Source organism: Salvia hispanica, chromosome 4 (genome assembly GCF_023119035.1).
Source record: "Salvia hispanica cultivar TCC Black 2014 chromosome 4, UniMelb_Shisp_WGS_1.0, whole genome shotgun sequence".
NCBI classification, from domain to species: domain Eukaryota; kingdom Viridiplantae; phylum Streptophyta; class Magnoliopsida; order Lamiales; family Lamiaceae; genus Salvia; species Salvia hispanica.
In genome coordinates this window covers 20,108,982-20,131,899 of record NC_062968.1, presented here as the reverse complement: position 1 = coordinate 20,131,899, position 22,918 = coordinate 20,108,982, and the positions used below count along the sequence as shown (strand labels likewise).

The window sequence follows — 22,918 nt, the reverse complement described above, 5'->3', positions numbered from 1 at the left end:
ATATTGAGATTTATTGATTTCTATATTCTAGATCACTATTCCATGTTCCTAACTGTCAATGAATGCTGTTTTATCACTTTTATATAACTATATTTGAATTCTTACTCTAAATACAACTTTCTTTAATATAAATTGCGCTTATTCCTCCCGTAGAGAAAATACCAACTTTTGCGCCTGCTAGTAATGCAACACATATCAAATATTTAGGGCGAAAAATATACCAAAAATACTGATATATTTGTAGGGATCGGATTCACTAATTACTGGGACCTCTTTTATTAATTGGTCTGAGATGGCTAATCTAAAAAATACAAGCCTGTACAAATGTGGTATCAAGATTACACACTAAGCTAAGTACAAATCAGAGTTAATCAGAAACCCTAACCCTAAGTCAGTCTTCCACCAGACTTGGCACTTAGCTCCATCTGATTAATTCACCTGCACACTTAGTAGAGAAATTAGTCACCCAAGAAGATGACGATCTAAACACAAAGAAATAACTAAGTCAGAAAATCAGGCCACGAATGGCTCAGGTCACAACAGTGACTGCACTAGGCCTCAGACCTCCCCAAACCTCACTACAAGTCACAAAGAATAACACCGTTGAACAAACTACGCACCAGAGATCAGTGGAACCCTAGATCTCACCGGTCAACGCCCACCACGGCCATCTCAATACGCAGACTTACACGCACAACTAAGCCAAGAACACAAGAACCCTCACAACCACTCCAAGCACTTCGGGATCGGTCACAAACAACAGACAAAACCCTAGATTTGAGAAGGAAACCGAAGAAGTTGCCTAACACTCAAACTACACCGGTAGATCTCTTAAGGACTGAGTATCATCGGTGGAACTGAAAAGCTTGAAGGAGAACTCCGGCTAAACTCGCCGGAATCTTAGAGAGAAGGTAGAGAGAAGGCGGAGGTTTCTGAGAGAGAGAGAGAGAGATGCGTAACGAATGTGAGAAGTGTAGAGACACTCTCTCACTTAACAAACACAACACACATCCAACGGCTGTGGTGCATAATCCGCGTGGAGTTGCCAGGTGTCACGCATCCAGCAGGTCTGGGAGTTAACCGGGCCAGACTGAATTTGGGCCATCAATTAATTATATGGGCTCAGCAAAAGAAACCGGGCCAGACTTAATTTGGGCCATCAATTATTTATATGGGTTCAGCAAAAGAGCAGCCCAATGAATTAATATTAGAAGTCCAAAGCAAGGAGTCCAATATTCAACATATATGTATGCTGTGATTTTCAGTCTAGTGTGATTTAGTATCGGAAAATTTCAATACAATAACGATATGCATTTATGCATACCACAGTAGAAGTGCGTTATATTACTAACTTTTAAAGTTGCTAATTCATCAACGCGGTATATTAAAAATGTCAACACGATGGCATTAAAATATCAACACAGTATATTGAAATATCAACAAATTTTTTTATTTAAAAAAGAAAAACTACGTCCCATTGCTACAGAGGGACTAATAAGCTTGATACATAGTATTTCTGATGACAATAACTTGACACTGAACTATGTCATGAATGAGATTAATCCTTTACAAATAAAATTACTTAATACTTTTTCAGGGTGAAAAAGCAGTGTAACTAATTAATCAATCAAGTGTTTGTTTAATGACATATGATGATGGGGAACAAGGTGCATCAAACCTGGTTCTTCTTTTTTGCAAATCTTTTGACCTTAAAATAAAGAGTTAAGGTTACGCAATTCCTAAAGCATGTTATAAAAAGAGGCACTTCCTTTTTCTTTCCATGTTGGAGATGTCATAGACACAAGATAATAAAGAATTGATTATAGCAACATTCTATTATTGGGTCACGCAGACGTCAAGCTGTAAAGTTCCGACCATGATTTAATCACTATATTTGGATCAAAGATTATTGATTTTGAGAATCTCACATAGATAATTTTGAAGTTAATTAATTAGACTTAAGATCTTAATATTTTCAAGTGGATTCACATGAATAAATTGTAGTATTGTACACATATTGTATCAGTTTGTATTTGTGACTTTTCATTCGACAAAGTTCAATTGTAAACACAATTTTAATTAAATAAATTTTGATGTATAATTATTAGTATTTTAGCTAAAAACAGTGTGTTTGTTTTCGTCCATGTGTTGATTTTGTTCTTTGAGCAAAATTTGTTTCCTAACAAATTTCAATTTCTACCATTAAAACACAACCACAGCCCAACTTGTGGGGCCGTTAATAGGGTTTCTATACACTAAGCCCAACTAAAGCCCAAATTTCTTAGCTTTAGTATGATCTATGATCACTCATGAATTATAATAGGTAATTGTTTTAGTACAAATTGCAATAGAAACCAAGGAGATTGTTTAAAAATCAGTCGTTAATATTACAAATTTAATATCTTTCACCGTTGTCTCATGAACCGAATTTGGGGAAAATCATATTTGGTCTAACTGTCGAAAAGTACATAAACAAACATTCATGCATCTAAATAACGTCGTTAATAATTAGATATGCACGCATTGAATTTAAATTTTAAGATATATAGAAATCCCACGGAAAATGTTAAAGTCATTGACTACTACTATAATTTAATCAAAAAAATCTAATGCAAGTGGTTTATAATAACTCTTTATCAATCCTTAGCTTCTAACCCAAAAACTTAGGTACCATAACATTCTTGTAAAAATTGGATGCACACCCTGATCTAATGTAGCATTAATTTTATTTATTATACCATTTATTTAAGATTGGTGGATGCGTAATTTACCATAACAAGTAACTAAAGTGGTCAACCTGAATTTTTTTTGGTAATAAATAATAATCACCTGATTTTTTATATATTAATGATTAATCTATAAAAGAAATAAATTAGTAGTAAGTAGATGTACAAAAAACTAGAGAGAGAGCAATGAATCCACGCGTATTCATCACGTATTGTGGGCCAAGGCGGCCCAAAATTGCGAAAAAGCGCCTAAAAATGACTCCATTAAAGAGAAGAAGAAATAAAAGAAATAAAGAAAGAAAATTATGAAGATCAGGCGAATTTAGCACTATTGCTTTGTAATAACCATCTGCAAAAAACATCGATTCGCAATTGGCGTTGGAGCATATGTAGGAATTCTGGAAGGATGGCCACGCCTACCGATATCAGCACCTTGGAGAAAGGGTGAGTTTCCCCATCACTTGATGTCTGATTGCGGAGAAGCTCTTGCATTTTTAGTATGTTGACTTATGTTGCAGCCAAATCGACTACCGATTAAATTGTTTTGTGTACCCAAATTGACCACCGATGAAACACTTCTATCTTATTTTAATTAGATCGTGAACGGAAGGGCATCTCAATTTTAATTACTTGATGTGATTGTGATATTTGTTGACGGTAAAAAGTTGAAGTTAAAGGCTTAATGTCAAAGATTATTTTGTAGTGATAAGTGTAGAGAGAATAAAGTAGAAATAATAGTGTTTTTAGTTTAGAAAAGAAAGTATTTCATCTTCAGTTGGGACACAGAGAGTAGTTATGATAACTATGTGCTTAAAATGTTAGAGAGCAAGAAGCACTACTCCTTTTTAAAAATCTTTGTGCTTTGTGTTTCCTGGTTCCTTTTATTGTATTTTTTAAATGCTATTTGATTCTTTTAATTGGATTCGTTATCTTTTTGGCACCAATTGTAGGTACTTTGAAGCTTGTAAGAGGCAAGGCATTCCTCCAAATAAGGCGATTGTGGCAGCTTTATTCAAGGTTTTGCATAATTGTGGCAATCTCTCCCTTTAAAATTATTGTGTTTTTGTCAAATTATTGCCTGCTAAATTTCGATATAACTCCGATCCTCGTTCAGACGGAACTGTGTAAATAGGAACTCCAGATTGGGATGGTTTTAGGTTCTCATGGTAGCTTTTCTTATTAAGCTAATCCCATTTAATTTTTAACTATATTTGTTTAATGAAGATATACATGGGGGGATATAGCATGAGGTGCTATCACTATTTTTTTACAAATGGATCTTAGATCGATCTCCTGCCTTGTGTGCTTGGTGAGAATTGGTATACAGTGTATAGTACACACTTGTAAACAGTTGATGTGATTAGTAATAGAAACTGATCTGATGCTTTAACACCTGAACTCTACGGCTCAAATTAGTATGAAGAGCAACAGTCTATTCAAATTCAACTATTGGATTCGTTAAAGTTAAACCTCAGTTCAGTTATACGAAAACGAAACAAAAATGTTCAGGAGAGTAAAGCCAAGGAAAGCAATGAATCATTAATATTAAACAGGCATTCGTATTTTCTCGTTATAAGGACCGAATTTTATGATACGTGTGTGGACCACCGAAGGCAAAATTATTGATACTCCCTCTGTCCCCAAACAATAGTCTGCTTTTCTATTTTGGTCCGTCCCATAAAATAAGTCCACTTCCATTATTGGCAAGTTTTTCTCTCTTATGAGGTGGACCCCAAAGTCCCTATTTTTAGGGGACGGAGGAAGTATTATATTTTCTATTTTCCTTTAAACTCTACATGACCAACAAAGTTGTGGTATACTTAGAGTAGAGGGCACTGATAAGAATTTCCTTGTGTGAACTAGTTAATGGCTGATTTTTTGTATATAGGCTCTCAAATAGATAGGTTTCTTCAGTATTCTTTTGCCTTTCGTGGGGTCAAACTTAGCTTGAGATGTAATTTATGCTATGAAGTCATGCCACTATATAATAACTATTCATATTTGTTTGGAAAATAGTTTTCACATCTAAGCTGCATGTAGCTGAAGTTATTTTATGTTGTGAGATCACAGATCGGTATTTCCAACCTCTTATGTGATGAATTGTATTTTCTTGATTGTATGATAAATTCCTCTTTTACAGTTTACCTTTTTGCTTGTTCATATGAAACATAGTGTTCAACTGGTGAGTCAGAAACAATAACAAAAAATGTAGAGGAACAATTAGTATACTCCATATATTAATCATTAGTTGTAAGAGGAACAATTTAAAGAATACTCCATATAGAGTGATGTTTGGTGGAAATGGGTGGAGTTGAGATAAACTTTGGTGCAGGGTTCACTCCAAAATGGTGCTATGCATTGGAGATGTTCTAAGGAAATACTAATATCATTAGTCTGTTCCTTGGAATATGCTTTTTCAACCATCTTATGCAAATCTTATCGAGTAAATCTGTTTTCTTTCTTCAATTATCTCGTATAAATGAGCAATCACTTCACTTGGATACTTTTCAGACTATTATATTTTTCTAATTTATCTTTCTGGCTTAATCTCATGAGAGGACTAAATCTATATGTTAATGGAATTGAACATTGTTTGCTGGTAACTTAAGCCCTTAGTGATATTTTCTGCACTGCCCTTTGGCAATCTATTTTCTTATGGTATCCATAAAAAATGGACGATTAGTGTATTTCTCTTGTACAGGCTAAAATCAAGAAGGCTCGCCATGAGATGTCCACATTTATGGTTTTAATGGATGACTTGAAAGATGTTGATTTCTACCCACTTCTTTACTTGTTAAAGGAAATTGATGCTTCCGAGATCGATGCCGTTGACATGGTAAATAGATCTGCATGTGGGTTGAGTGTGGAATATGTCTCACCATTGCTACATGCTGTCAACGAAAAACTTCGAACGGTTGATATCCGCGACATTTCATTTGGGAGGGAATTTTTGCTGTAAGTAATTTAATTTTTTTTCCCTTGTCAGTTTATTCGGCGCTTCACTTGACTTTGGCTACGTAGCATCATTCAACTGCTGCAGTTGTTCTTTTGTAGTCTTAGCATGAGAACTGTAGACGCCATCGTATCATCTTTGTCTACAAGGACTGTTTAGATTGGCCAACTTCATGTTTTATGATTTTCCTTTTTCTGAGTATCATACTTGTGTGCAAGTTATATACTATGACTTTTGCTGCTCCCTTAAGCTATCTATCAATGCGTCTTCCCAAAAACTAGGATTTTCCACTAGCTGTAGGTTCCTTTACCTGTGTTTTGTCAGCTTCTTAGGATTTTTCACACTGGCTGAATGTCTCCATTTTTTTATATCTTCTGAATGAGGATCTTCTATTCCTAACTAACTGCCGTGATTAATCTTCCAAATCCTATTTTTCCATCCATTATGTTGAATGCAAATCCAACTGCCATGTATTCACTTTACGGATATGAATTCTCTAGATCAGCCATATATGTGCAATGTTATAGAGCTTGCAACCATTGATAATTGAAGAGTCTATGCTTCCAGAACTTCATTATGCTGTGACATCATTATATTATAAATAAAAAAGATAAATGACATTGCTATCTGATTGATATGGATATTTGTTGCTCGATTCTTGAACTCAGCATGTATCTATTATGCAGAGATCTTTCTCAACGGGGCTTAGCATGCCAGGTCCTGAATCTGAAGTCCTCTCATTTTCGGAAGCTAAGTATGGTTGGGAAATTTGTGCACATGCATACACTAAACCTTGATTTCAGTACTTCACTTTCTGGTTTCCGGGAGGATTGTTTTTCCTCTATGCCTAACTTAAGATTACTTTCATTATGTGAAACAAGAATCACAAACCTGTGGACAACTAGTGCAGCTTTATCCAAGCTCCCCTCTTTAGATGAACTCCGATTTCAAAATTGTTCGCATAGTAATGATGCAGGGTGCCCTTCTGCATCATCTGTGAATGAAGGCATCGTTCCAGGTCGTACTGACCTTGGTCTTTACATAGAACTACCTTCTCCCAGTGATGATGCTCTTCCAAATTTACAGCTAAATATTGATGATGAAGATTTGGATGATTATGACATGGATGCCAGAAGCACAAATACTGATTCTTCAGATGACAGCGAAGTAGATTTTTCGGGTCACCATCGGGACTTTGGCTCAACAGAACTCTATCCAAACATTCCTCTTTCTTGGAGTGAGCTGGCTGATTTTGAGAATGAGGTATTGAAGGTTTATGTTTTTGCGTAACCAATGTGAAGAAATAGTTTTTTGTTCTTGAGTTCTATTTGTACATTCTTGCTTGATCAATTTTTTTGGGAGGAAGGGGTCACATATCCTACATTCTATTTTTAGGTATAATATCACTATCTTAAATCTTTTCTTGGGGGTTAGGGATCTCCGAGCTTTAGTATCATAGTCTTCTGCATCTATTTGAGTCCAAAAAAGGTAATTTGAAAGGTTTCTTTGGGTACACAATAATAGATATGATATTATTGAGAATGTGGTTCTAATTTATCCATTGTTGAGCCTCATTTAACAATGGTTCATTTCATAGGGAGGGAGGGGATATATGAAAGAAATATAACAATTCCTCATATACTGTAGCAGATCTCTTTTGGCTCATTGGACACGCATGATGAGGACTCATTTTCTGGGGGCTCATTCAACTCGAGTATCAGGAATTCTGTTGCCTCCAAAAAGTACATCTCTCGTAATCCATCTCCATTATGCTATGAGAAACATTACAGAGAATACATGATAGCTTCATTGCCAAACCTTAAAGTTCTTGATAATTTGCCAATTGGGAGTGATGAAAGGGGAAGAGCCAATGACATCTTCACACATCACTTTGAATACCTTCCGTACAACAGACGTAGTAAAGACAATGTGGTTAGCATATTGCAGAAGCGTGAGATCAGAGCAAACCCATCTTCTATTCCTGCCTCGAGGAAGAATTTCTCTTCATCATCAACAAAATCTCAATATTTCTATTCTAGATCACTTTCTGTTGCCAAAATGGGATCATGGCCTACCTTACATCCTCTTTCTATTGTGGGTGGATTATCAAGAGATGAAAGACGGAGTTTTCGACCAAGACAGTTTGAGTATCATCCAACAGACTCAAGACTTATGGTTTTTGGAACATTAGATGGTGAAGTTGTTGTAATAAACCATGAGAGTGAGAAGATAGTTAGCTACATTCCATCACTTGGAGCTATGAATAGTGTCCTGGGATTATGCTGGCTCAAGAAGTATCCATCTAAGGTACATGTTATTTTTCAACTTTTTAGCATTTTATAGTGAAACCCAAAAAGTTTTCTGCATAAGTTGTCCTTTTAAACAACATCTCATATCCTAGCTTAATATTTCATTTTGTCCATTTTGTTCACCCTAGCAAACTGTTTCATTTCAGCTCATTGCTGGTTCTGACAACGGTTCACTTAGATTATATGACATACAGTATATGCCAACCACAAGCAGAGCAATGTCTCAGAGTCGGGGTAATGTCATCTTTGATGAGTTTGACCAGTTGACATCTGTTCATGTCAACTCAACGGACGAACTATTTCTTGCAAGTGGATACTCAAAAAATGTTGCTTTATATGATATTAGTAGTGGAAAACGTTTGCAAGATTTTGCTGATATGCATCAGGAGCATATTAATGTTGTCAAGTTTTCAAATCATTCTCCATCTCTTTTTGCCACATCATCTTTTGATCAGAATGTTAAGATGTGGGATATAAGACAAAAGCCAAATCAGCCTTGTTACACTGCTTCAAGCTCCCGAGGAAATGTGATGGTCTGTTTTTCCCCTGATGATCATTATCTTCTCGTTTCAGCAGTTGACAATGAGGTAAAGTTTAGTATTTGAATAACATATCACAGAGACAGATCTGATGGATGCTTCTTGATTGCTATTGGATTTTGTGTTAATGAACTCAGATTTACTGTTTGATGGAACAAATAAATGGAAACGATAATAATGATCATATAGTTTATGCAGCTAAGACTTGATAACTCTTAAAAATATCTATGTGAATTGAATTGGTGTGAGTTGAGAATCTAAAAATAAGAAAAATGAAAATACTTATTTCATAGTGGAAGTGATTTTATTAAAAACTCAGCCCTTTATAAAGTGGAAAAGGTAATCCTGTCTACTGTGTCAAGTTCCCCACAAGTTATTGCATTTTTTTGTGCTAATTTTGAATAAAGGGTGGGATATGTGTTTACCAGGTTAGACAATTACTGGCTGTTGATGGACGGGTTCATCTGAATTTTGGTATTGCTTCTACCGGAAGTTCTCAGAATTATACTCGGTCGTACTACATGAATGGAAGAGATTACGTAATTAGTGGAAGTTGTGATGAACATGTTGTCCGTGTTTGTTGCGCCAACACAGGGAGGCGACTCAGGGATGTATCATTGGAGGTTTGTAGCATTGTTTCCCTACTTCACTAATGAGCATGGTAATTTATGTCATTGTCCTTTAAGGGTTCAATGGCATATAAACTTTACATGAAACTTGGGTTACTTAGAGCTTTATTATTGAGGGTGATTGCAGTATAATTCACAAGTTTTTACTAGGATTAGAAGAGTGCTGATTATATAATCTGTGGGCCTTTTGTCTTTGAATTATAACTAAAGTTACTAAGTACAGAATTAGATTTAGGGTTGGCAGATAATTATGCTAAATTAGAAGGTGAGTATCTACCTTTCCATTATGAGGCATAGCATTTGATTTTCCTCCATAATCAAGTGTATATATTTAATTGACACTTCAAAAACACCAAGGGTATTAATCCCCAGTGGAAGGTTTAAATAATTTTGGATACTCAGTAGAAACCAAAGGCATGTCTGGTGCTAAATATTGTTTTTGTTTGATCCATCGGATATGTTGGTTACTATCACAAACCGTCACTTCTCAACCATCATTATTATTCTCATTATTACAATGATAACTGAGATCATATAATCAATCTATATGGTTTTAAAATTTAGTTCATTTTATTTTGCAGGGTAAAGGTGCAGGCTCGTCGATGTTTGTCCAATCGCTGAGGGGTGATCCTTTCAGGGTAATTTTTCCTATTCGCTGTGTTATATATATATATATATCACTTTCTAACTAAAACTGAGGCACTCTGATCAGTCTGTAGTTCAATGTCTTAACTTTTGATCTTTCGAGTATAAATAATTACACTAATACTACTAGTTTTCGTTCAGCTTTCATAAATCTGATGTGTTTTAAGATATTTATTAGCATAGCTTCACCACCTTCATGTTAAGTTGTTGAATCAAAAGGAATATGTGAAGCTTCTGTACTGATTTTTTTTTTTTTTTGTATTTTTGGACAAAAAGGGAATATAGGACGACATACTGTATTTATTTTGCAATCGTTGTTTTCTGTTGTGACTGCTAGTCATCTGAGTGATCTGATGACACTGGCATAAATAGTGGCAGTTTAGCCGAAAAGTCCTATCCCCACTGTTCGTTTCTTTTCTTGATTACAGGATTTTAGCATGAGCGTCTTGGCTGCTTATATACGACCAAGCTCAAATTCAGAAATTGTGAAGGTACCCGTCTGCATCCTTCCTGCTCGTTCATCTTTCTCCTTTTCTGGCAACCCATAATTGCTCTAAGGTGTAATCCGTAATATATTATCCGACTTTGTTACATTACTTGTAGGTTAATCTTCTAGAATCAGGAGAAAACGACAAATTGAATTCGTACAAGCAACAATCTCACTCGGTTACTGGGATGGGAGGTTGATATGTTCACTTATAGTAGTCCTACTCTTAACCTTAATCTGTAGTCGGTATTGCCTCATTGATGTTGAGGTTTCATACTTCATATTCTGCCCAGGAGTTTATGCTGTAAATATTTATGCTGTAAAATCGTTTTACTATTAACATATAGCTGGTACTATCTGTGTCCAATAGGTAAACTCACGTTCATGTGCAATAGCTTGCAAATTACGCAGGTCGGTTTTTATAAATAGCCATTTCAAAAAGGTTACTTTCAAACTTCTACTATCTTATATGTATATTGACAAAAAAACATCTAATTCTCCATGTAATCACTAGAGTCATTTCGCCACTTACAATTTTCACATCTTTCCTTTTAACTTGTCATTTTAATTTATTAATGCTTCACATGGCTTTTATACACAGACTAATATGGCAATTATGTCTCATGTATATCAACTTGATAATGACTTAATTCAATAAAGGCCTAATCTGAATTCAACAAAACTCAAATTTGAACTCGACCTGCACTTGCACTCGACAGTACGAATTTGTTAACAACATGATATAATATGGGTTGTGATATGACCTGATATTACACGATTAAAACTTAACATTGCACTATTAAACTTGAATTTTAGCCTAACTTACAAGAACTTAAAGTAAAACATATTTTTTTAAAAATATTTTATATAGTAAAAATAATTTAATATGTTATTTGCATCCAATCCGAAATTATCGGATTTTTAACGGGTCAACCTAATAGGGACACAAATCCAATAAGGCTTACCAAATCCATTAATTTCTGAATCTGCCATAGGAGAAATCGGATTAATCCTGCTCGATCGGGCTTGCGGATTAAGGCCGAAAGTCTCTCAGCGGGTGGTGGGGTTTGAGTCCGTGATGTGAGGCCCAAATCTCATCTTTATGCTGCTAAAAAATAATTGGGCCAGTTTTTAATCAAACTTTAAACCCAAAACCTTCATCTCTTCTCGCAATTCACTCACTAAAAAAACCTCTGTGAAATCCGGTGTGGCGGAATCGCCGCCGCCGCAGCTGCAGTAGCTTCGTCCTTGCATAATTAATCTAGCATTCTAATTCCCAAGCTTGATTATTAGTATTGACTCCTCAATACTAATAATCAATCCTCCGCGCCTCATTTTTCTTCTTCGCAAGATTTCTCCTCCTCCAACTTCTTCTCTACGGTATTTATTTAATTTTCTAATCCGCAAAAAAATAAGTTTAGATTAAATGCTCAATTTCTTGCCTTGTTATCAGTAATAACCAAAAATCTGTTGCGGTAATCAATGTATGAGGTGAGAACTGAAAAATTAATCTAGGAATGAGAGAGTTATATATTTGGTATCATGATTCGCTTTTAAGCAAATCTGATCACCATAGGACCATTCTACAATTTATATTTGATCTGAATACAAAAAATCTATGATTAGGGGTACGAGTACGATTTTTGCATTATGAAGTACTCCTATGAAATGTTTTTGAAAGGAAAAAATAGATTCTGATGCTAATCATTCTAATATTGATACATTAACTACAAATTGAATGTCTGACCTCGAATCTCAATTGTCAAGTCATCATATGATTAGGGTAGGGAAGGAGAGAATGGAAATTTTGGCTTTTAGGCAGAGAAAGAGATATGGATGTGAGCTTTGTGTAGGAAGGTTTGTTATGGATATTTTTGATGAATCAGGCTCAGCTTTGCTCTGTTTACTAATGGTAAGGTCTGTTGGTTTATGAAATTTATCATTCATGTTAGACTGTGACTAAATATTTGTGTCATGACTCAAACATGTGAGACTGTGACTAAATAATTTTTACTTGAATGTATGCTCAAACAATATTCATAAAGTTTAAGGGAGTCTCTGTTGCCTCTTCGTCATTTGAGACGAGAATATTTCAGTTTGTTTTCCGCTTCTGATATGTTCTTCCTTTTGATTATAGTATAATATATAGCACAAAAAACATTTTGCAGTTTTGCTATTTAGAGTGTGCGTTTCTACACTTTTCCTTTAACATTTCTTAAGGAGAAAAATTGCAAATTAAGATGGAGTTTTATAGACACTACCACCATTTCCAGGCTTCGGAATTAATTATAAGCTTGTTATATGAATATAGAATTCATCTACAGTACTATTTTTCTAGATGAGAAATTGATGAAAAATAGATAGTTTAGATGCCAAAATGGAAAAATGTGTAAACTTCAGATGGAAATTTTTTTATAGCCCTAAGTTATTTACGAAAAGAATTTGAGAATCTATCATCTATTTTACTTGTTTTTTCTTACTTTCAGTGTCAATAGGTAACTTTTTTTGTGGTTTTACATGGCAGCTATAGCCCTCGGGTAGTCTCCCTTGGCTTATCCAACACAAACTCTATATATCTTTAATGACTCTGAGGAAAACTCCTCTTCCTCGGCTTGTCCTTGACAATGTCTCTTGCATGAGAAATGCACAACAGATTCTCCGCCATGTCAATGCAACTGTTCACGATGGATCAGCTCTCGTTCTATCCGGTACCAATGGCTCAGGAAAAACTACTTTGCTGCGCATGTTAGCTGGCTTCAACAAACCAACTGCTGGGCAGGTGCTGTGGAATGGCCACGACATCACTAAATCGGGTGTTTTCCATCAGTACAAGCTTCAGCTGAACTGGCTCGCACTCAAAGATGGCATCAAGGATAAATTCACAGTCCTGGATAATGTTTTATGGTTCGAGCTTCTCGAAGGAAAGGAAGGGAATTCACTGCCTGCCCTAGAGCTTATGGGGCTGGGGAAGCTAGTTAATGAGAAAGCAAGAATGCTGTCCATGGGGCAGCGGAAAAGGCTGCAACTTGCGAGGGTACTAGCTATGGACAGGCCAATATGGTTGCTTGATGAACCTTCAGTCGCGCTGGATGCTGAAGGCGTGAAGTTGCTCGAGTATATCATCCACGAACATAGGAAGAAAGGGGGGATTGTCATTTGCGCCACGCATCTTCCTATTGCAATGGAGGATCCCATGGTTTTGAGGTTGCCACCAAGGTTCCCCAGAAGGATGACTTTGGTCGACATGCTTGATCGCGGTGGACCTGACTGAAACTTGCAAGCTCATAAACCTGTAGCTGTGCTCGTGATAAACTCACGTTCGTGTGCAATAACCTCGGAATTACGTAGGATTGATAAACATTACTTGGATAACCAGGTGAGTGAGATTTAAACATATGACATTTAGCCTCAGCTGTAGTTTAGGTTGTTTCAAAGTGATTGAATCATAAGTCATTCTTTGACCTAAGTTGTATGTGGCATTTGTACATGAGATTTATTTGAGATAAACTACTCATATTTACAAATAGGCCATCCCTAATTGTTTACCTTCAAATTTCACCTAGTTTGTAGATTTGGAAAAGTGTGGTCTGTTTAAACTTTAATCACTACAGTCATTTTGCCTCTTGCAACTTTTACATCTTACTTTTTGACTTGTCATTTTTAATTTATTTTCTACTCCATATTTTTTTCCATTTTAAAAGTTTCATTAGTATAAAAGAAAAAGGAATATAGTGATATATCTTGTTGAAAATAAACGGTAACGACTACAAGTTCAAAAAATGACCAAACAATGATATTTCTTCAAAGGGGGTAATATAATTATTTTTAAAGTAGATAGAAGTCATATTCTTTTAATTAAATTGTGAGACAGGGCATAAAGCTTTTTCTCTTCCGACTTTGAAAAGAACAGAATATGAGATAACTAGGTATTGAGATTTTGTATATTTGGACTAAAAATTTAAGGCTAGTAAACCTTATATTGATAGTACTAATAAATTAAGTTACAAGAGTTTAGAATTGGATTTCATTTTGTGGAATTTTGAAAATGGACTATGAATGATTATTATAGATTCTACATTTTATTTTACATACGCCTTTTCCACCATCCAATGCTTTTCATTTGAATAATTGAGGCTCACATTATTATCTTGGGAGTGTAAACCTTTGGTTTTGGCAATCCACTGAAAAACATGGGTGCATCGGAGTAGCATATTACATCAGCAAATGTAACTGGTGATTTGCTTGTAAATGATCAATTATACAAAACCGTATGTTTTTAATTATCACAATTCACAAAGATCTTAAATAAAATAAAATTGATTATATGTAAATTTGTAGAATTTCGAAGCTATCGAGCACCTTCCTTCTGGAATTTGGTGAATACTAGTATTATGATGCATGCTTGCATATCTGGCATTCCACTAGGCGACAAGAAGATCCCATAAGAGTAAAGAGTAAGTACAGATAGCACCGTCTCACGTTTTCAGAAACCGCGTCTACAACTCCAGCTGTCCAAATTAATATACTACTCTGCTATTTTCCTATCCAAGATGGCGTACTGCATTTTAGAAAACTTATGCGGATGCATTTCTTTTCGATACGGAGATTAAGAAAAATTGTGTTAGATGAGTTAAGTAAAGTGTAAAGTGAAAAAGATCCAGAGATGAAGAGAGAATAAAGCAAGAGAGAGAGTAAAGTAGATGTGAAAAATGTGTTGACTTTTGCTAAAAAGAGAAACGACTTTATTATTATGGAACTACCAAAATGTGAAAATGACTATGTTAATATGGAATAGAGGAAGTAGTAATTCACCCCGCTATTCTTACCCCTCCAACTATAAATAGCCACCCCTAACTAATCTAGAGTGTTCCATTTCCCCATCACCTTCACCAAAACCAAATCAGAATGAAGACTCCGTTGGTGGCGTGCCTTGTAATGGTGTGTATCCTGTTCAACAACACCTTCGTCTCTGCAGATTCATGTGAGTGCTAAAACTAAATTGATTTTGATTTTGATTTTGATTTTGATTTTGTTTGATGATTGATACTACACGGAGTAGTATTTAATTTGAATCTGAATTTCGTACGTAGATGGAGATGCAAATTACTGCAGCAACAACTGCAAGGCGCGGTGCGCGCGGGCAGGGGTAGCTGACCGGTGTCTCAAATACTGCGGCATCTGCTGCGTCAAGTGCAAGTGCGTGCCCGAGGGCACCTACGGCAACAAGCACCAGTGCCCTTGCTACCGCGACCTCCTCAACTCCAAGGGCAAACCCAAGTGCCCTTGATTTTCTATTCTCATCTTCTTACCAATAAATGTGTCTTGTTTTGTTTTTTTTACCCCAGTCTCTTTAAGTAGTACTACTATATGTATTGCCTTATTTTAATTAACTAGTATAGTAGTAACGTTAACTACAAGTGAAAATTGTTTTTTACTTTTGGTTGCTTTTTTAGCTGGGAAATTGATTGAACATTAACTCGTTTTCTTAACACAAAAAAAAACCAAATTATTTTGACGAATTTAATGTGAGATTAATATGGCTTGCATCAAGACTTGCCTAAATATAAATTTCCATAAATCGATCCCAATATAAAAACTCGAATCTAGTGGAACCGGCATGAATTGCACTTCAGTACTGTGTCACAGTCGCACATATCGTGCGCGTAGAGTCGCAGATTTAACAAAAAAATCACTAACCAAATTTATCAGTACTACTATAACTTAAGTTATAGTACTAAAAGAAAGTCCTACGTCAAATTAGTGTTTCTCAATTAAGTTCTTGACATAAACTAAGTTCAAGCGCTTGAAAAATAAACTTACTTGACCCACAAAATAAGAGAAATGATATGCTACATACCTTATGCGAGCTCTTTATGTGAGCATTACTACCATTTGACACGCGTTTAGCATTATTTATTTTGATTTATCTATTTGGTTTGACTCTAATACATTAAAAAATGTTATTACAATTTTTAATTTCACAAAATTTATAAAAATTAAAATTTGATTTGCTCGATTTCTCTATAATTTCAAATAAATGAATAAAATAATAAATTAAGCTTGATTTTTACGAATTTTGTGAAATTAAAAATTGCAATAACATTTTTTAATGTATTAGAATCAAACCAAATAGATAAATCGAAACGAACAACGCTAAACGTGTGTCAAACGAGAGTGATGCTCACATAAGGAGCCTACATAAGGTATGTAGCATATCATTCCTCCACAAAATAATACTCTCCATCCTAAGATAATTGGGATATTTTTTTGGGGCACAGGATTTAAAAATATGATTTATTAAATCAAATATTGTATAAAATTTGATTTATTAAATAATACTTGTTAAAACTCATAGTAATAGAGTCATTTCTTTTTTTAGTAAAAGTCAACACATTTTTCCACACTACTTTATTCTCTCTAACTTTTTTTTTCTCTCTTCATCTCTCTACCTTTTTTATTTTCCACTTTATACTCTATTTACATAACTCACTTAGCATAAATTTTCTTAAACTCCGTGCTGAAAAGAAAAGCCTCTGTTATTATAGAACGGAGGAAGTATAAAAATTACGTGCCTAAGTTCCAAACACAAAACGCTTCACTCAAAAGTAAAAATGAGACGGAGGTAATATTTTACTTCTTCAGTCCCAAGTTAATCAATTTGTGTTTCTTTAGTATCATGATAAATGTGTTAGTACTATTTCTTTTGTTATAAAATCAATTATTTTTAATCTCTTTTACATTATTCTCCTATACTTTACCATGTCTTCACTCATCTACTTTATTTTTTCGGCAACTTAATTTATCAAACATCCTTTCCTTAATTCTTGTGCATAGTACTAATTATTACTCCTAGTACATTGTGTTTTAGAGATAGGGATTTGATTTGGTTTACTAAGATTAAGCCAAACACCCAAAATATAAAAAATAATTTATCAAATAACTAGGACTAGTAGTAAAAAAATTCAAATTATCCAATTAGGCCCATGAAATCAATCTGGGCTAAACCGTATTTAGGCCCAACATCATGAATAAAAGGTGCCCAATTTGTGGAATCTAGCTGAATAAATTTTCAAATTTCATTTTCGGAAGATATCCCAAATAATCCATTCTTCGCATTCCGCTCGATCCCAGCATTCAACCATGGATAACTCAATAGTTCAAGGGGTATGCACGGATCAATTGTTGATTGTTATGATGTTAGGTATCCGAATTCTCTGAATCGGTTTCTGTTTAATTTTTCAGATATTGGAGCAGCAAGTTCTGTCGGTGGCGAAGGCGGTGGAGGAACAGATAGATGATCAGATCTCAGCGTTGGATCGGTTGGATCCTGACGATATTGAGGCCTTGAGGGAGCGGAGGCTGCAGCAGATGAAGAAAATGGCGGAGAAGAGGAGCCGTTGGATCAAACTCGGCCATGGCGAGTACACTGAGATCCACAACGAGAAAGAGTTTTTCTCTATTGTCAAGGCTAGTGAACGCGTCGTCTGTCACTTTTATCGCGAAAATTGGCCTTGCAAGGTATACATTAATTTCTCGCTCTTTTAACTACACAGAGTGATGTGGTATTGTTGTTTGGTTAGTGTGTTGGTCAGCAAAGTCGTGCTAGCTTATAGAATTGTTTGAAAGAATTTATGTTTTCAAATGCTGAAATTTGGTTTAATTCAATTTGTGTGGAGTGGCATTGGAGAGAATATGAAGAAGCTGCACTATACCATTTGCAGATGAGTTGGCTTGTTCTAGATCGTATACTGCCAATTAAAGTTCTTTTATTTGTTTTGCATTAAATACAAGTAGAGCAAATGAGGAATTGAGCTTTGTTATCATCTTAATTATACGCTTACAGTCTTATGTAATTTCTGGATCTGTTTGTTTCGTTGTGTTGATTGTGCTTTGGTTGTCTTTCAGCTATGATTTTCCTACTAAAATTCTGGTATTCTCATGTGTGTGAAGAGTGTTAGATTTTGTTAGGAGAGTTTTGACTCTGAGAGCATCTGATTTGCTTCAAAATCCCCGGAAACCATCTTTAAGCCACAGTGCACATCCTCCACTGTTGAATGGGGAAACAAGTCGAATCTAATCAGCATCCTCTTGGAGGAAGGTTTGGAGTTTAAGAACGTTTATGTCCCACCAAGGACATTTTTTTGGTTTTATTAGGTTCAAAGGTTGGCATAGGATGGGACCAGAGGATGAATTAAGGGACCGATAAATAAGTCAGGTTTCCATGGGAAGCATAGCCTAATAGTTCCGCCCTATGGCTGAAGGAACCCTCGAATTTGGTTACAGTAAGCTGGTACTGTTTTTGGTACCGCTATATGTGAAACAACCCTTTTCTCTCCTCGGATAGTAAATTAGCTGATGAGTGTTCAAAGTCCATGTTTGCACATCATTCCTTCCTGAACTGAATTAGATGCAGTGTACAAGATAGAACTTCAGCTTTCCCAGCTTCCTTTCTACTGGTTCTCATGAGTTGAAATGAGAAATACAGTATCATAGATCATAGATGTACATCACTAACTCCAATGAGTTGGCAATTTATACAGCTCGATTATTCTTTACTCCTATTCATTTTTTTCTTTAGTTGTTGAACCTTTACTGCAGGAGATTCTCGGTTCTGAGCATGAATCACATTTGACAATGTCACCTAAAAGTAGGTGGCATGACATGCCTTGTGGGTTTGAAGAGTTGGCACTAAACTGAATGTAGCTATTTTTTGCAGGTTATGGACAAGCATTTGGCTATACTGGCAAAACAACATATTGAAACACGATTTATAAAACTCAATGCTGAGAAAAGTCAATATCTGAGTGAGAAGCTCCGGATAGTTGTTCTTCCAACCCTAGCTCTTGTTAAGAACGCTAAAGTGGAGGACTATGTGGTAAGTTATATACGAACGCTAATCATCCTAAGCTCAAACTTTGTAATAATATCTTTCTTAACGACATGATTATCCTGCAATGGGAATTAGGTGGGCTTCGATGAGCTCGGTGGGAGGGATGACTTCAGCACAGAGGAACTAGAAGAGAGGATAGCAAAAGCAGACGTCATTATTTTCGAGGGTGAATCATCAGGGAAGCTATCCAAATTGAAAGCTCCAACCAGAAATGTCCGCCATGGTGCCACTTCGTACGCATCGGATTCTGAGTAGTTGAAGTAGGAACCTGCAACTGCATGACTATATGCTTCTTTGTCATCTCATGGATGGCAGTTTGGAAAATTCACCATGCTTTGTTTATGTGTCCTATAGAAGTGTGTATCTATTTTGGGCTTCGATTTGCGTGTTGAGCTTAAGATTGAGATTAAGAATTGTCTACACATCATATGGGGGTGTCTGTCTTGGATGTTAGATTAGTTGGGCATTTGATAATCGTCTTTGTTGTTAGATTAGTTGGGCATTTGACAAAAGATCATTACATATGACCACATGTTCGAAAATTGTTCAACTTCATCCTATGAAGAGTTTTTGTCAATATTTATTTCTTTAAAATTATTGGTCACTTGTAGGCATAATAATCTCTACATCTTAGTTAAAATGTTTTTATCAATCATTAATGATAGTTCTAAACACAAGGAACTAGTCCCCTTTCTTGCCGATTTTAAGAAGCTCAATAGACAAGCCAATCTCAATAACAATTCCCAACCAAACTAGAAGAATGTTGCAAACCAATGCAGCAACTGTATGAGTAGAAATCACACCATAACTTCATACATACATGCTTTGTATGATCATTTTTATTTCCTAGCAGTAGCTAATCTGCATCTTAATAACAATTCATACATTTTGAGACACAGATCGGTCTTCAGCAGAGCACAGGTTCACTTTATTCATTTCCTTTCTTGCTAAAGACGGGAATATTATACCAATCTGGTTAGCACATTTCCAGGTAGACAGCTCCACTTTTAGAGATCAGCAACAGCAACGACAACGTCCTTAGTCATGATTATAACGAAGAGTCTCAAACAGATCGAGATCCAAGTTCGAGTCATTTCATGGTGAACGTAATCAGCCAGAACCTCTTCCATGCCGTCATTTATATGCCAGAGTACGGACCGAATAGCTTTAGTTCCAGGGATCTGGAAAAATAGCCAACATTTACTATTACAACAGTTACCATGAACTTTGTATAGAGTAAAAAAATCACGCAGCAGGCCTACTTAATGCTTAATGAGTGGGAAACAAAGACCAAGTGTTAGCGAAAAAAATTCAGCAACATGAGTGCAACATAATCTCAAGGAATTTCCATGACAATTGAGAACTATGACGAGCGAGGACAAGTAGATCCTTAGGCCAAAAATAATCATCGTCGCAAGGGATCTCATTCATGATATTAACGTGTATCATAATTCAATCAATAACGAAGCATGAGAAAGAAGCAAATGCTCAAGTGGAGTCAAAAGGCATAAGACAAGACTGACTGAAGGATAGGGATATGCAGCGTACATGGAATTGTGAGATTGCACAGAAAACAATTCTGAACTTTTGCATCTAAGAAGATTAGGGGTGAATTTACTTTTGATACCAGCCTAGATTAATACAAGTAGTATATAGACTAATTTATTACTCCTATTTCTAAGATGGATTAGAAGTTTGAGATATTCCAAGTCCATTGATCATTTCATATCATTTAAGCCGATTTCTGCTTTTGACTCGTATTCCATTGAAAGGTTGGATTGGAGTAATGAGGATAAAAGACCTATAAATGCAAATCCCACTAAAGCCTATGCTTCCTGTCGCTGTTCGACATTATGAAAATGCCGAATTATCTTTTACAACAATTTATTTTCACTGTATATGCATTACAAACAATTTATCTTCGGCCAGAAAAGCAGAAACAGATATTGATTTCAATAACCTAGTTGACAGATATAGATCTACATTGTGTCACCTCATTAAACTCGACCTACTAATCCGTAGCAAATTCAAATCCGAAAACTAATACAGTACATTTGTAAGACAATAAATATATTTCCAATAGAAGATCACACAAATTTTCCAGATAATTAACGGAAACAAACTGCCCAAACACATAAAAAACCGCAAGAAGAGCTCATACGAATTCGGAATGCCATCTCCAGCGAACTCACAATGACTCAACCAACGTTTACAGCAAAATTAGCAGCTGAGCCCTACCATCTAAAAAAATTGAAATTCTGACGAAATTGATGATGCATTTCCGAGTATTAGAAAACGAAACCATACGCACCTGTGCAGAAGAGGAGTAGGGGCGGGATGCCACGCGGTTGAGGCATGAGGCGGAGAACAGAGTAGAAGAAGAGATGTTGCTGCCACTGGGGAACATTTGGGCACGGGGGCGCCCGATAGCAGCAGCGCGATTCAATAGGCCGGCGGCAGATGGAGTGTGGGGAACCTGTCGGCCGGCGCTGGACGCCCGGAAGGCTGACGCCGCCGATCTGCTGAGGCGAAGCGCCGCTGAAGCGCTTTTAGAAGTTGCCATCGCACTCGCTTCAAATTAAAGGAAAATATTGAAAAAATGTGCAAAAAGCAATCAAATTAACTGGTAAAACTTGAATCGATGAAGGAAAATGCACCTCAAAAATCTGCAATCGGAGTAGATTAGATCCACTGATTAGGGTTCGTTCTACGAAGTCGATCAATACTTCAAATCAATCCTCTCTCTCTAAACAAAACTTAATTCTGATAAAAATAAAATCTGGGCCGAGCTGTTGTGGGCCAACCTGGTCATTGTATATTTTATCAGCCCAATATACTTTACACTACCTAATTTATTTCCCTATTTACATCACATTTTATTTAGTCGAATACAAATAATCAAATTCACAATCTTTTAATTTTTTCAAGTGTTAAGGTTGATTAATGATTATAGTGCAGGCCACAAAACATACAAAACTCGGATCTAATTATTGATCGAGAAGCGTGTCTATCAACTAAGTTTAGGGCAAGAATGTATCCCGAGATTAATTATGTAGTGTGTTTGGTTCATGAGATTTTAATCTCACAACTCAATCTAGATCCTAGATGGATAATCATAGGATAATTAGTCGACTAAAATAATCACACAACTCAATCCTAAATTATATCTTAATATTATTTTATCTAAAACCAAACACCACCTAAGTTGTGCTTTACATTATTGAGCTATGTCGACCACACATGCATAATAAGGGCTCATACATGCCTTAATTTGAGGTAATGGTCTTATCGAGCCCAATGGGCCTACTAACAACTCATGGTCAAAAATGTCCATTGCTTTCCACATTATTTCCATTCCCTTATAAATAATGTGGCCCTAAAATTCTTATAATCTACTCCTACATTACTTCTTTTTTTTATTATTATTGGTAGAATTCTAATGATACTTTAGAAAGAGAGTATAAAAGAATGATCATTTTAACCATGGAAATATTAAACCTGCAATCAAAATGAAAACGTTTTTTCAACTAAATTGCATTCAAAATAAAAATATCGATCAAGTTTTGGGTTCGAGGACGAGAGAACATGGCATGTGCATGGTGCTAGCCCTTGCCACGTCACATGCGCCAAAATTGGGCTCATGTAGGCCTTAAGTGGACTAATGGTCTTACTGCTGTCGGGCCCAATGGGCCAACTAGCAACTCATAGTCAAACCCTCCATTTGCATTCCATATCTATTC

The 22,918-nt window shown here is 35.8% G+C and overlaps 5 protein-coding genes across 8 annotated transcripts; 4 read left to right on the top strand and 1 right to left on the bottom strand.

Moving 5' to 3' along the window:
* The first annotated feature begins 3,002 nt into the window (after positions 1–3,002).
* Positions 3,003–10,667, top strand: LOC125222733. 2 transcript variants are annotated; one of them, XM_048125506.1, is made up of 10 exons: positions 3,003–3,170; positions 3,677–3,743; positions 5,428–5,681; positions 6,366–6,942; positions 7,330–7,986; positions 8,135–8,575; positions 8,956–9,150; positions 9,738–9,794; positions 10,230–10,292; positions 10,405–10,667. In XM_048125506.1, the coding sequence occupies exons 1-10, from the start codon at positions 3,133–3,135 to the stop codon at positions 10,486–10,488; spliced, it is 2,433 nt and encodes an 810-aa protein (XP_047981463.1). In that variant the 5' UTR covers positions 3,003–3,132; the 3' UTR covers positions 10,489–10,667. The 2 variants fall into 2 exon arrangements, with proteins under 2 accessions (XP_047981463.1, XP_047981462.1); XM_048125505.1 differs by having other exon boundaries at positions 7,327–7,986.
* A 776-nt stretch (positions 10,668–11,443) lies between these two features.
* Positions 11,444–13,917, top strand: LOC125218988 (ABC transporter I family member 1-like). 3 transcript variants are annotated; one of them, XM_048120825.1, is made up of 3 exons: positions 11,444–11,668; positions 12,071–12,200; positions 12,813–13,917. In XM_048120825.1, exon 3 carries the CDS (start codon positions 12,870–12,872, stop codon positions 13,557–13,559), a length of 690 nt encoding a protein of 229 aa, XP_047976782.1. In that variant the 5' UTR covers positions 11,444–11,668; positions 12,071–12,200; positions 12,813–12,869; the 3' UTR covers positions 13,560–13,917. The 3 variants fall into 3 exon arrangements, with proteins under 3 accessions (XP_047976782.1, XP_047976780.1, XP_047976779.1); XM_048120823.1 differs by having other exon boundaries at positions 12,056–12,200; XM_048120822.1 differs by lacking the exon at positions 12,071–12,200.
* Positions 13,918–15,146: 1,229 nt separating this feature from the next.
* LOC125224455 (peamaclein-like) lies at positions 15,147–15,705 on the top strand. Its single transcript, XM_048127857.1, has 2 exons — positions 15,147–15,269; positions 15,379–15,705. The coding sequence occupies exons 1-2, from the start codon at positions 15,194–15,196 to the stop codon at positions 15,573–15,575; spliced, it is 273 nt and encodes a 90-aa protein (XP_047983814.1). The 5' UTR covers positions 15,147–15,193; the 3' UTR covers positions 15,576–15,705.
* Positions 15,706–17,339: 1,634 nt separating this feature from the next.
* On the top strand, positions 17,340–19,757 carry LOC125222206 (thioredoxin domain-containing protein 9 homolog). The gene is made up of 4 exons (XM_048124703.1): positions 17,340–17,452; positions 17,531–17,806; positions 19,005–19,163; positions 19,254–19,757. Exons 1-4 carry the CDS (start codon positions 17,429–17,431, stop codon positions 19,431–19,433), a joined length of 639 nt encoding a protein of 212 aa, XP_047980660.1. The 5' UTR covers positions 17,340–17,428; the 3' UTR covers positions 19,434–19,757.
* A 151-nt stretch (positions 19,758–19,908) lies between these two features.
* On the bottom strand, positions 19,909–21,968 carry LOC125222207 (succinate dehydrogenase subunit 4, mitochondrial-like). Its single transcript, XM_048124705.1, has 3 exons — positions 21,836–21,968; positions 21,490–21,749; positions 19,909–20,359 (listed from the first exon to the last, which is right to left on the bottom strand). Exons 2-3 carry the CDS (start codon positions 21,739–21,741, stop codon positions 20,186–20,188), a joined length of 426 nt encoding a protein of 141 aa, XP_047980662.1. The 5' UTR covers positions 21,742–21,749; positions 21,836–21,968; the 3' UTR covers positions 19,909–20,185.
* Between the last annotated feature and the right edge of the window lie 950 nt (positions 21,969–22,918).

Excerpts from the sequence above, each read along its gene's own strand:
- LOC125222733 (XM_048125505.1), top strand. The coding sequence starts at position 3,133 with ATGGCCACGCCTACCGATATCAGCACCTTGGAGAAAGG. Across the intron at positions 3,744-5,427 it reads TTGTGGCAGCTTTATTCAAG|GCTAAAATCAAGAAGGCTCG; the intron begins GTTTTGCATAAT and ends TCTCTTGTACAG. Across the intron at positions 8,576-8,955 it reads TTTCAGCAGTTGACAATGAG|GTTAGACAATTACTGGCTGT; the intron begins GTAAAGTTTAGT and ends TGTGTTTACCAG.
- LOC125218988 (XM_048120822.1), top strand. The coding sequence starts at position 12,870 with ATGACTCTGAGGAAAACTCCTCTTCCTCGGCTTGTCCTTGACAATGTC.
- LOC125224455 (XM_048127857.1), top strand. The coding sequence starts at position 15,194 with ATGAAGACTCCGTTGGTGGCGTGCCTTGTAATGGTGTGTATCCTGTTC. Across the intron at positions 15,270-15,378 it reads CTTCGTCTCTGCAGATTCAT|ATGGAGATGCAAATTACTGC; the intron begins GTGAGTGCTAAA and ends TTTCGTACGTAG.
- LOC125222206 (XM_048124703.1), top strand. The coding sequence starts at position 17,429 with ATGGATAACTCAATAGTTCAAGGG. Across the intron at positions 17,453-17,530 it reads ATAACTCAATAGTTCAAGGG|ATATTGGAGCAGCAAGTTCT; the intron begins GTATGCACGGAT and ends TTAATTTTTCAG. Across the intron at positions 17,807-19,004 it reads GCGAAAATTGGCCTTGCAAG|GTTATGGACAAGCATTTGGC; the intron begins GTATACATTAAT and ends TATTTTTTGCAG.
- LOC125222207 (XM_048124705.1), bottom strand. The coding sequence starts at position 21,741 with ATGGCAACTTCTAAAAGCGCTTCAGCGGCGCTTCGCCTCAGCAGATCG. Across the intron at positions 20,360-21,489 it reads CCTACTCCTCTTCTGCACAG|ATCCCTGGAACTAAAGCTAT; the intron begins GTGCGTATGGTT and ends CTATTTTTCCAG.